Genomic DNA, 13838 nt, shown 5'->3' on the forward strand with positions numbered 1-13838 from the left:
ACCGTACTCTATAATCTAGAGACCCAACAAGAGATCCCCCACAAACACGCATTCTTTGTGTTGTTGAGAGTGTTGTTGCCAACTGAATCTGCTGGACACACTGTGGGGGGGGTTACCTCGTAGCCAAAGTTAATAATGTACTGTTAGTATTTTATATTGTTAATGTGTTTTTGTATGCTGGGGACAGATGAGAGGGAACTGACTGGTGGGGTGATGAGAAGATGAGATGAGTCTTTGATTGTATTCCGTGGTAGTAATCAGAGAATTCATCACGTAAAACATCAGAATGAAAGAAACCACATTCGACCCTCAGAACTGTCATGAAATAGGCTTAATACTTTTTGGATGTTTTTTAATATTTGCTGTAAGCTATATTTAAACCTTAGACTGCTGAAAAAAAAAAAAATGTAAAACCACAACAAGGCAATTATACGGTTCACACCGTGGACAGCTGGACCAGCAGGACATCAGCAGACAGCCCACTGACCCACTGGTTATAAATACTAGATTTGACCTAGCGGTATATAAAAAGCCAGAGTGCTGCATTTCTGAATAGGAAGTCAAAGATCTACTCCCAATAGAGCAGCTGTTACAGGTTTAGACATGTAGTTAAATATAGACTGTGTACATAAAACTTCCATCTAGAAATGTGATCATGTAAATGTGTTGGTAGGATTTAGGATAAACGTGATACAGGGTTGCTTCCAAAATGATCGAAGCATTGATTGTATGTGTGGCAGACAGGCAGTCTGGGAGAGGCACACACACACACACACACACACACACACACACACACACACACACACACACACACTCAGAGCAGCTGTAGTTAAAGGAGAGTCTTGTAAATCAGGGGGTCATCCTGTCAGACAGCCGTCTCTTGATTGAATACATTGACGGAGGGAGGAAACACAGCTAAGGCTGAGCTAGTAACAGTTAGCAGTAACAATACCAACGAGCACAAGGTTGTTGGAGTTGAAATGGGATCAGCAGGGACAGCAGACACACCAACCACCGAAGAAGAAGCAGTTGTGCGTGTTCATTGTGCATATATTGGTACGCTATGGTGCCAACTTTTTCCCTGTTAAAGTTTTTTTAACGTAGCACAAACACACACACAGTATCTATCATTAATCGGGCAGAAAGAGTGTCGTTATGCCGGGCAGACACACAGCTGACAACCTGCTAAACTAAACTAAATGTACGGTGGAGACTTTTACTGGGAAAGTGGCTGCATGTCCGCGACACTACACGCAGCACCGTGGCTGCTAAGTTAACGCTCCCGGAAGGGTTAACTTGGTTCTCAGTTGTCTGTTGTGCTCATACACTGCAGCTGGCGCACCGCTGCATGCGAGGCACAAATCTCATCAGTTAACGGTTAATAATCGGTTAACGAGGGTCGGTTATCGGTAAGAAAGTTTTTCAAAATGAGTATTCCTACACTGAAGTGAAGACGAACTTTATTTTAAGTTTTATTTTGATGCAAAGAGTTGTTAATTAGCAGGGATGTAGCACAACATGGAAGTGAAAGCAGTGCACTGTTGATTTAAATGTGGAAGTGCAATAAAAAATATTTTATCCCTAAAATCAATCAATCAATATTGATCAAAATAATCGTGATTATCGTTTTGGCCATAATCGTGCAGCCTTAGTGTATATCATGCATCCCTAATCATACTACTGTTTCTTAATGTTTCAATTAATAAGATATATTGTTATTATAGTGTCCTTGCAATGCTTGTTTTACCTACTAATGATAAATACCAGAAAATTCAGTTCAGATTGAAATACTGAGATACATTATAGTCCAGTTGAGGTGGTTCGGGCATCTAGCACGGATGGATGGATTATAGTTCAGTAAGATCAGTAAGATTCTGTTCAGCAGAGACATTTGAAGACATCTGGACTCACTGATCCTATAAACTGGTGTTTTTCCTGCTTCTATCGACTCAAATCCATTTGGACTGCTTTGTGTTGTCGTCATTGTCATTATTGTTACGGTAATCTGGCTGGGCTTAATCTTCCTTTATTTCAATGTGGAACTGTGGGAAAAAGGTAGCTAACAAATGTCTCTCTTTTTTTGTCCACTTTGTCCTCGCTCTCATGTTCTCTGTCCTGCAGCAGTATGGAGGAGTCTGACCTGCTGAAAGAGAGGCTGCAGGCCATCACTGTAATGCTTTACTCAATATGAAACACACATACCTACAATATTTGCTATACTTTACTAACCTAAACGTTGATTCAAAAGTAAGCTCACTCATGTAACTGTTTGTGTTTGACAGGAGAAGCATCGCATTCAGGAGGACATCAGAGAGAGGAAACTGGAACTGGACCAAGAAAAACTCAAACTTCAGCATCTAAAGGTTCACTCCACTCATTCACACTGTCTCAATCCATCTATAAATGGTCAGCAGTAACACCAGATGACGTGTGTGATAAACCTCTGGTTGGATGGGTATTAGCATCAATAATCACTCTGTCCATCTGTTTGTCCACACATATACTTCTTCTTCCTGTGACGGACACTTTGGTCACCGTTAACTGTTTGACTACACTGATCAGCTGCTCAGTTCTCATTTAGTGAAATCAGAATGAGAAGAACAATGATCAAAGGAAATGACACATGTTAACAGCAATTAAAGCCTTTTTCACACCTGGGGGTTGTGTGTAAAGTATATTTTTTTCCAACATATTTTTTCTAACTGTTGTCTTTGTCTTGAGTACTTTCACACAGAACCTAAATATTACACAGCGAAAAAGCAACGTTCTTTTTTACAGAACAAAGTTGATATTTCTGAGCTTTCACACCGTGAATAAAGGCATCAACCAATCATGTTGTGCAGAACGGGTTGAGGTACGCCGAGATTTATGAAACAACTACACGGAGGCTATCGTAGTCTGAACCAAGACGGCAAACTTTATTACTCCTTTCAACCTTGACAAAGGCAGCGCAGACCAGATACCCTACGTCCGTTCTTACCTTTCACAATAAAAGCCTTAGATATTTTTATGACGTTTATAGGTCACGGCCCTGGTGTTTAAAGCTGCAGTGGGTAGAAATGGAGCAAATATGATTAAAAAAGTTATTTTTATAAAATGGTCACTATATCCTGACAGTAGGGCATGAGACAGATAATCTGATCCTAATCCTCCGGTGTCCTCAGGTGTCCTCCGGTGCTCCTAACGGCATCTGCAAGATGTCACAGACCGGAGGAAAACAACCAATCAGAGCTGATCTGGAGTCTGCTGTCCAGCTGTTGTCTATGAACTATGGTCAAACTAGGCAGCACTGATCAAATATGGATATATGGAATGGAAATATGGAATATAATGCCTATTTCTCTCCTCAAATGTTTTCAGAAACATCTTGTAGTGCACTGTTTAGTTGTTAAATGAGAAAGTTTGTGACCCGGCAGCCATGTTGGGATCTGCTGAGGAAATACCAAGCACCGCCCACCAGCCGGAGCACAGCCAATAGGAACGCTCTCTCTCTGAAATGACCTGTGATTGGCCAAAGTCTCCCGTCACGGTCTAGATTTTTTAAAGCCTGAAAACAGAGCCATGAGGAGGAGCAGAAGTCTAGTTTTCTCTCAGAACACTTGAATTACAATATGCTGAAAGGTTATTATGGAATTTTTTGCCCAATAATACCAAAAATATACTGCCTTCTGCAGCTTTAAAGGACTTTACATTTAAAGAGATTAATGAATATTTACTTTATTAAATCCTGTGCTCTGTCCTCTGAAATCATCAGAAAAAAGCTCTGAGAGAGCAGTGGCTGCTACAGGGCTCAGCTTCCCACAATGCAACAGACTCCCGACAGCAACAGAGCCTTCTGTCTGACCAGCAGCAGACCAGAGCACTGCAGCTCAACATCCACAGGTACAAAACACACACACACACACACACTCACACACACACACACACACACACACACACACCAATATGACCCGTGGAACCTGAAATATCTCCTCTGACCCATTAGGGTAGAAATGGAGGTGGAGTCTCTGGAGAGAGAGGAGTCCACGATTTCTACCAACGAGAGTTTCATCCTCAACAGACTGAAGGCTGTGGAGAAAAGTTCAGGGGACATTATCAAGGTACACACACACACACACACACGCACACACACTGTCTCTCACAGACACACAGCCAAACCAGTCGCCAGAAAAATGTTAGCATTGTACGTTTCTGCAAACCACAGGACACATTGAATGTCGACGTTTCAGCCTCGTATTCACGCTTCCAGGAACTCACAATGCCACGTGGTTAACGTTGTGAAATGATTGGTTAGGTTTAGGCAACAACACTACTTGGTTAAGGTTAGAAAAAAAGATCATGGTTTGTGTTAAAATAACAACATACCGTAACTAGCGTTAATAATAGAGCTGTCAATCGATTCAAATATTTAATTGCGATTAATCACAAATTAATGACACAAAACAATGACAGATATTGTCCAGAAACCCTCACAGGTACTGCATTTAACATAAAACAATATGCTCACATCATAACATGGCAAACTGCAGCCCAACAGGCAACAACAGCTGTCAGTGTGTCAGTGTGCTGACTTGACTATGACTTGCCCCAAACTGCATGTGATTATCATAAAGTGGGCATGTCTGTAAAGAGGAGACTCGTGGGTACCCATAGAACCCATTTTCATTCACATATCTGGAGGTCAGTGGTCAAGGGGACCCCGTTGGAAGTTCGAAACGTTACAACCTAGGAATCGCAAGTTGCGTTAATGCGTTAAAGGAATTAGTGGCGTTAAAACAAATTTGCGTTAACGCGTTATAATCCCGTTAACTTTGACAGCCCTGGTTTATCAACAGCAACTTTCTTAAGTAAGGTTCCGTAACACGCGTAAAGTCAACGTTTACTTTTTGTTTCATAATGGACACACACAGCGGTCCCCTTGGGTGAGTCCTATGAACGTCCGGTGCCAACATTGTTTCCATGGCGACTGGTCTGACACAGCTGTACAGTATTGTACGTTGCATTCACTGATTTGTGTCTGTCCTCTAGGAGGCCCAGGACAGATTTGTTCCTGGTAAGTCACAACATCATTTGGATGATTTAACCAACACCAAAGATGAATGTGCTGTTAGCAGCTGTGTTTTCTGTCCCACAGAGCCATTACAGTTCACCACAGTGATCCCCGATGTCCCAGAATCCCTCTCTCCACCAGCCAACAAAGATTCTGAACCACACACACTAAGAAAGAGTGAGGTCATTTTTATGCATTCCTATAAAGTCATTCAAAGCACAGTGTACTTTGTGGTTTATGAGTTTTGATACCCTAAAGGAACAATCCACTGAAAACCTGCGTTTTAGTATCGAACACTAGAAATGTGTCTGAACAGCTATTAGTTCGCTATTTTGCAGAGGACAGCAGGATGAGATTAAAAAGATGTGTCAATGGTGGTGCGATAAAATCAGCAACTACTCTTTCTAGTTTCTCAAGATAGTCCACCCTGCCTTTAACATAGACTCTGTCTTCTTTCTGTTTTTTTCTCAGCTCTGTTTGCCATGGAGATCAATGTGACTAAAGACCTGTTGACTGGGAAGAGCACAGTACTTTCTACCGCAGCAGTTCCTCCTGAGGAGTTAAACCAACACGCCGGGCTCAAGGTTTACGACGACGGCAGGAAGTGTGTTTATGCCTTGAATTCACAAGAGGTATTCATTAATGATAACCTTTATTTGTGTAGAACTTTTCCAAACTTACTTACTTAAAAAGTGCTTCATAAAAAAACATAGCAAAAATGATGGGTATAATACAGAGTAGAAGTTAGAAGTCACCAATTAATGGTCTTTATATGGTCTTTAAAGTTTATGATGTGAATGAGTTCATGAAATGAGTGTTTAGGAGGGTTAAAAATAATGAGTTAAATCTTAAAACGCATTCTAAAATCAACTCAAAGCCAATAAAAAGAAGCTAAAATTTTATATTTGAGTAAGATAGATAGAAGATTATTCCTACATTTCTGGCACTAGGGTTAACAGAGGTTATCAAATGTATTATTAAATTCTGATGTGTTTAATGACCCAAACAGGATTTTTCTTCATTGAGTTGAGTGAGTTTTAGATATCCAACGCTTAATGTCAGTTAGACCGTTCTCTAATATGTCAGACTGCTGGTGGATCTGGATTTCATGGACATATAAAGTTGCGCATCATCAGCATAGCGTTTTATTTTCCCTGGATCGTCTGCTTTTTCTCCTTCCTCCTAATAATGACCCATATATTTCTACTTTTAGGGGTCACATGATCGTAGCTGTGTGTCTGAGCTGTCAGCCAACGAGGTGGAACAGTTGCTGAGAAGCGCCACAGTACATCGCCAAGCACGTAACCAAAACTACCACCAAACTCACAGCAGAAAGGAGGAACATTGCTTTTACAACCACCAAGATGAGAGAGCGGCCGTGGAGAAGTCTGACCTCGGAAACCAGCGAAGATATTATGGCGCCCGTCCCCTCAGAAACGACATAACGGAGAAAGACTTTAGCCGGCAGAGCAAACCGGGGGTAGAGCATCGCCATGGTCACCAGGAAAGCCATAACAGATGGCAGGAAGAGAGAAATAACCAAAGCAACCTGAGGGAAGGTCATCGCCTCGGAAGCCACAGGGGGGTGGGACATCACTATGGCAACCAGAAAGATCGTCACTACAGTTCTCACCCGGTGAGAAACTGTCACAGTGTTCAGGAAGATCGGCCTGCTAGCCACCCCACCAGCAGCATCATCCGAAGCAAAAGTGAGGTAAATGGAAGCAGAGCCAATGACTGCCCTCCTCCCAGATCACATGACCAGGAAGCAGTGTCTGCCTACCAAACACAGCTCCGCTACACTCCAGCCAATTATATGCCTCTTAATGATTACATCAGTGTGGACGAAGAACAACTTTATTGCTCCAACCCACCGTCCCATCACGGCCACGATGGAAAACCACCCACTGCCCTGTACAGTGGCCCCACCCACTCTGATAGAGTGCCCTCCCCTCTCTACGAACACGACACCCCTTACACCATCCTCAACGCCTTGGACACCACCGAGCCAATCACAGCCATCTTCATGGGCTTCCAGACGGCGCAGGATGACAGTAGGCAGGGTAAGGAGTTTGAGGGCTCCCTGAAGGCAGAACTGGTCATCATTCAGGACGACGAAGACAACGGTGATGACTGCAGCATGAGGGAGAAGAAGCGCCACGTCCAGCTCGGGGGCAACAGTTATCCAGCAGGAAGTTCAGCCAATGGAAATGTGGGACGTATTGAGGGAGTTGGAGACAGACGGATGGAGAGACGGGTGGGACCAGGTATCAGAAAGATCCCGAAAAAGCACAAACCCTGCTGTACTGTCTGCTAACGGGACTAACTAATGCATGCCTGAGTGTCCAACTCAATACCCAGCTGTATCAGTCTTCTGTCCTGATGACTGACTGCACACAAGTGTATTTGACATGCTGAACTGACCTGCTGCTGCACTCTGAAAACAAGGCTGCATGTTAGAACTCACTAACTAAAACCAAAGACCTGAAATCAACATCAGAGCATTCATCCCATACATGGATAATTAGTTTGATTGATTAGTTTGCTGACATTTTGTTAATAAGCTACTAGAACTAGGAACAGGTCTGGTAAATCTTAAGCTTGATTCATGTTGTGTGCAAAGGGGGTTACAGCGTAATGTATGCATTAGATAAAATGTAGCTACACAACGGGGCTACAGCAGCACCACATCGGGACCACAAGTACTGTGATTGGCTGCTTAAGTTTAAGTTTAAGTTTAAGTTTAATTTATTTGCACATACATAAAACCGCACAAAATCCAGTCAATGAAAAAAACACACAAGAAATGTGTCAGGAGAGGTCAAGAAGCCACAGGCTTATACAAAGGAGAAAAAAAAACAATAACAAAAAGGAAGAATGAATTAAACATAATTTTAAAAAAAATACAACAAAAGTTAAACAACAACAAGAAGTACACAAAATATGCAGAAAAACTAATCAAACAGTGGAAAACAATCCAATAAAAACAATGAAATACATTAAAAAAAGTACAGAAAAAAATTAAATATATCGAAACATATCAAAAGATAATTAGACATCATGAATAAAATGTGATGATAATCACCTTTTAAAATGTTCTAAGGATAACGAGTTCTTGATAACATGTATTTTGTACTGGCCATGTTTTGCTTTGTAAAAAGGCAGCTGAAGATGATTAACCTGTCTAGTATTATGTGAATGAATTTGAGAATTAGATTTAAAGAAGTTGCTAAACGATGATGGTGGAGAAGAAGGCAAGAACATATATTTATATATAAACACACATATCTGATGAATATGTATGTCATAAACTGAAAGAACGTTCAGTTTCCTGAACAATGGAACGGAGGCCTGCTTAGAGTTTAACAACAAATAAAGTTTATAAAGATTGGAGGGGTATGTATTTGCCTAAACAATATTACCATAAATCAAATAGGGATAAATCATGGAATAATATAAGGTTAATACACAAGAAACATTTATGAAACTTCTTTGATTGCTGATGATTCCTAGTGACAGATTTATTACAAATAAAATGTATATGTTTTTTCCAGTTTAATTTTTCATCAACTAAAATGCCTAAAACACACATACTTGGAAACTTGTAAGAAAGAACACAATATATAAATATATTGTGTTCTTTCTTACAAGTTTCCATTTTCCCAATGGCGATTGTTAATAGTAAAGACAATGTTAAAGCTAGGGTTGGTAATCTTGAGAATCGAGCAAGAGTTCACCTGATTTTAAAATTGATCCAACCTAAAAACACAGCCCAGTGTTGCCAACTCTTTTCCAATGAAAGTAGCTAGCAACACTAGCTCCAACATTCCCTAAATCTAGAGAGAAAATCGCCAAGTCGGCAACACTGTCAGTCCGTCGCTTTAGGCCTCCCTCCAAAGCCACTCCCCCAAAATTACAATTATGAACATAAACAACTAACATAGCTATTGTTAGTACTCATAGCTGTCAAGCTAGTACACGAGCACAGTGCACGCAGGTAGGCAGGCAGGTATTACACGATAAACCCACTGTCTCAGCAGCACACAGCAGACAGACACAGTTAGAGACTAGCTGGTGAACATAGTGGAGCATTTAACAGCAAAAGAGACAGATATTTTTCTCTGTTGTTGGTGGAGACCAAAACAGAGCTAAAAGAGAGAAAATATTGGACTTACATTCAGCAGGTGGACACAAAAAACACTATAAAAAAATGCTTGTTTTCCTTGTCTGCTCGATGTGTAAATACACAATTGTTTGCTAATATATTGACCTTAATAACTATGCATACTGTATGTATGTATATGTTGCGTCTGGCAGCTTGTCATGGAGATGTTCTGCCACCAGGTGGCCGAAGAATCAATAAAAATAGCTAAAAAGCAATACTCTACCCAAATATTTATCATCTGAGCATCAAACATTCACCTCCTGTAGGCCTGAAAGGTGATCCTTCAAATAGGTTGTATTGTCATTCTTGGAAGAGAACATTTACTATGATCTGCTTGAATTCAGTGTGTTACAGTGAATGTCAGTGGTGCACAGAAAGAAACACCAAACAAACCACCTGCAGCATAATGCACTTCTCCATGCTATCTAAATTAATGAATGAATACAAATGTACAGTGACTAACTATAAACAGGGTACTGTAAAAAATAATGTCTTAGGTGATTGTGCAACACGTGACAATGAAAAGGATCTGTGTAAATGTAAACAACAGATACCAGCCATGAAACTTGTGCACCGGGTCAGAGCTCCGACTGCTCTCCGGTGGCTCCCTCTGCTGGTGGTAAGGTGACCTAGTTCATCATGATGAGCAGCTACAGTACCATAACTCAGAGTGGTCCTAGAGATGATGAATTATATATGAATTAAAACTGGATTACATTTCTATGATGAGCTCAAAAATGTGTTTTTAAATAAGTGCTTTTGTAATATTGTACAGTAGATTTCAGAGACACCTAAAAATGAAAGTAAATTCAATGATTTCAGTTGACTAGTACTGCTAGATGTTAGCTAATATCAACTCAGATTGGCATGTAAACTTCATTAAATGTGGTCAGAGGTATGATGCAGGTTTCATTTTGTTTCCAAATTATTACAAAACGACACAATGTGTACTAAAAAGTTCAGTGAAATTTGGTGGAAAAAAGCGAGGCACGCTTAATTATTTACACATTCAAAAATATCTGACCATGTCATAATTATATTCTATTAATTATATTAAATTTTTTTATTTTATTTTGACTTGGGCAACAATAGCTTTTTTTTTAACTGCTGGTGCTTGTCACGGTTTGATACTAACTTCAAATATTTGAACTGCACATGTTTGTCTACACTATGTCAGATAATGAGCACGTGTAACGATGTCACTAATAAACCTTTGTTATAGATTAATGTTAACAGCTCGTTCTGTTTATGTGCTGGAATAAGCACAGCACGGTGTGTGTGTGTGTGTGTGTATGTGTGCGTGTGTGTGTGTGTGCGTGTGTGTGTGTGTGTGTGTGTGTGTGTGTGTGTGTGCGTGTGAGTGACATTAATTCTGTTTGATGTGAATCAGCTCAGATGTCCCCCACAGAGTCATGCTGGATATCAGTCTGTGTTAGTTCATACTGACACCGATGCCATCTCATTATACCACTCTGTGTGTGTGTGTGTGTGTGTGTGTGTGTGCGTGTGTGTGTGCGTGAGTGTGTGTGAGTGTGTTCTGATACTTTCCAAGATTCAGATCCAAGAGTTTTCTTTGTCACGTACTCATACAGGATGTGCAGTGAAATGCAAAGTGGCAGTGCTCACAAGATTGTGCAAACAACAACAACAACAACTACACAAATATATTTAAAATGTAATAAAAATTAAAGAGACAATGGCATTATTTTACATTAAGAGGGGGCTTTATGTGGAATAGAAATATAGGTGTAAATATAATAATAATAAGTGTATGTGTATTCTCTGTATGTAGCCCTATGTATGTGTGTGTGTGTGTGTGTGTGTGTATGAACGTGTGTAGATAAGAGGGTCAGCGTGTGGCGCTTGGTGGTCTGCCTTGGTGAGGTCAGAGTTCACAGTCCTGATGGCCTGGGAAAAGAAAACTCCGTCTCAGTCTTTCTGTTTTGGCTGCGTGGCTGCGGAGGTGCTTGCCTGACCGCAGCAGCTGGAACAGTCCGTAGTTTGGGTGGTGAGGATCCATCATAATCCTACAGGCTCTGGTTCTGCACTTCCTGGTGTACAGGTCCTGCAGGGAGTGGAGTGTGGTTCCAGTAGTGCGTTCGGCCAAACGCACTACCCTCTGCAGAGCCCTCCTGTCCTACGCGGAGCTGTTGCCAAACCAGGCAGCGATGCTTCCTGTCAGGATGCTCTCTACAGCTCCAGAGTAGAAAGACTGAAGGATCCTCAGGGAGACTCTGAATCTCTTCAGCTGTCGGAGGTGGTAAAGGTGCGGCCTTGCCTTTCTCACCAGAGTGTCTGTGTGTGTGAAGACCATGTCAGGTCATCTGTGATGTGGACTCCCAGGTATTTGTAGCTGCTTACCCTCTCCACAGTAGTCCCATTAATCCTCAGTGGTGTATACGTCGATTGTTGTGCTCTCCTAAAGTCCACAATCAGCTCCTTGGTCTTTGTGACGTTCAAGAGGAGGCTATTGTCCTGGCTCCAGAGTGACAGGTCTGCCACCTCCTCCAGGTAGGCCTTCTCGTTGTTGTCGGAGATCAGGCCCACAACCACTGCTACACAGTGAGGACTGGAACAAGTTTTTAACCAACAGAGTGAGGACATTTTTTGGAAAGAGAGGACATTTTGGCCAGTCCTCACTTCTTCTTGAGGATTCAGACTTGTTTTAAGGTTCAGGGTAAGGGTTGAGATTAGGCATTTAGTAGTGATGATTTCAGGTTAGGCGGGTAAGGGGCTAGGGCATGCATTATGTCAATGAGTGTCCTCACAAAGAGAGAAGTACAGGGATGTGTGTGTGTGTGTGTGTGTGTGTGTGTGTGTGTGTGTGTACAGGATACATCCTGTAACTGACAGCATCAGGTCTAATGACATTAATGACAGTACTTGTATCATTGGCACTGACAGACAGACAACATTCATTTGTCATTGAATACAATGGCACCATTGTCTGTGGCTGTAGGACACATTCAGTCCACAGGTTACATTAACACCACGACACTACCAGCTCGAGGCACCGCAAAGAAAAAAGACAGTCTTTGTGGAGCTCACAAAGCTATCTCAACTCAAAGTCGGCTTGCTTGTTCCGGAACTTTCAACACAATCACATGATCTTCATCAGTAGATAGATTTGCTTTTTCAACTTGAACTTTAAAATTAGAACAATAAACAGTTTGAATATCTCCACGACAACTGATCAAACTTCTGCTGATGAAAGCTGAGTGACTTGGTGGAAAGCTCCAGAACAAGCAAGTAAGTGGAGTTGATTTTATTCATGTCAACTTGTGTTTTGAAGAAATAATCTGAACCCTTGTAAAGTTTCAAATGCGCCAAAGGGGCCCCAAATAATCCATCCTGATGAAAACACCTATGGTGTGTGCATATTAGCTGGTATATCCTGGTTTGGGGGTTTGAAAATATGGTCACCTTATTCTAGTGACTCATACACACACAAGGTTTATTCCCACCCTGAGGCTGCAGTGATTGTTTTTAAGAAATTTGTAAGCCATTGTTTTACTGCTTAGCTTTTCATTTTACATAAGAAAGTAGAGATAAGTAGCAAACTAGTGCAGTCATAATAATAATAATAATTTATACAACACTTGTCAAACTTAAGCACAAAGTGCTTTCCAGATTAAATGATTTACAGAATAAAATAAAAAAATCAAAGAAACATGTATGCCCAAATGTATGTCCATACACAAGCTAAATAAAATTATATGACTTGTGGGTTGGTTTTCCTACTGTCCTCCCCAATTTTTTGAGTCACTAGCCGTCAATCACCCTCCTGTTTCAGTCTGTTCATGGAAACAGATACTAATGTATCTCAATAGTGAAGAATCAAACCTGAAACCCCTGTTATGCCTCGTTACTATTCAGTATGTGCCATTTGTGAAGTGTAATTCAATGCAATCATTTCTGTTTTCACCATTTTGCCTTTGAGCCAAGCACCTTTTCAGTCAGTGTGAGAGTGGAGCTGCACAGTATAATGCTTCTCTGATGACGGTATGTGTGTTGTTCTACCTCAGGTACAGAGGAGGAGTGATGGAGGAGGGCCCATCTATCTGACATGCAGAAACTTCCAGATGTTTCCTTGGTCCTTGTTTCCTGCCGTGATCCCTAACTGACCACACTGCCTGCTGCTCAGCCTCCACTGTTATGCCTTCATACTGCGTATCAAAAGCATGTTGCATCTTTCTCTACTTCTAACGCTGATGCTTTGTTCTGTGCAACCTTCAGACAACTTTTCTTTCTTTGTAAGACGGCTAATGACCTTCAACATTTTACTTTTTGTTCTCTTTATTAATGGAAATGCCTGAGCATCCTTTTCTAGCCCTGTCGGCTAAACGCCTAGGGTGTTGTTAAAAGTATAGTTGTTTGTGATTCTCATCTTGGCAGTAGACCTTCAACAATAGTGATGCACTGTAGGTGAATTACATCTAGGAATGGCTAAATGTGTTTATGCAACCTACACTGGTTGATTGATATGTCCAGCATGTGGTTTAAACACTACAAGAAGCATTTAGTGTAGAGAGAGGAAACTGGAGATGTTCTGATCTGGGAGTTTAGCTAAAATAGCTTTGGTTTAGTGAAATAAAAGATGAAATGACGCTGCATGTAGTAATT

At 41.1% G+C, this 13838-nt stretch overlaps 1 protein-coding gene across 1 annotated transcript; it reads left to right on the forward strand.

Moving 5' to 3' along the window:
* The first annotated feature begins 2074 nt into the window (after positions 1 to 2074).
* palmda (palmdelphin a) lies at positions 2075 to 7846 on the forward strand. Its single transcript, XM_037786496.1, has 8 exons — positions 2075 to 2170; positions 2283 to 2363; positions 3755 to 3882; positions 3986 to 4100; positions 5029 to 5053; positions 5135 to 5227; positions 5522 to 5682; positions 6264 to 7846. Exons 1-8 carry the CDS (start codon positions 2126 to 2128, stop codon positions 7365 to 7367), a joined length of 1752 nt encoding a protein of 583 aa, XP_037642424.1. The 5' UTR covers positions 2075 to 2125; the 3' UTR covers positions 7368 to 7846.
* Positions 7847 to 13838: the final 5992 nt, after the last annotated feature.

This window comes from Sebastes umbrosus, chromosome 12 (genome assembly GCF_015220745.1).
Source record: "Sebastes umbrosus isolate fSebUmb1 chromosome 12, fSebUmb1.pri, whole genome shotgun sequence".
NCBI classification, from domain to species: domain Eukaryota; kingdom Metazoa; phylum Chordata; class Actinopteri; order Perciformes; family Sebastidae; genus Sebastes; species Sebastes umbrosus.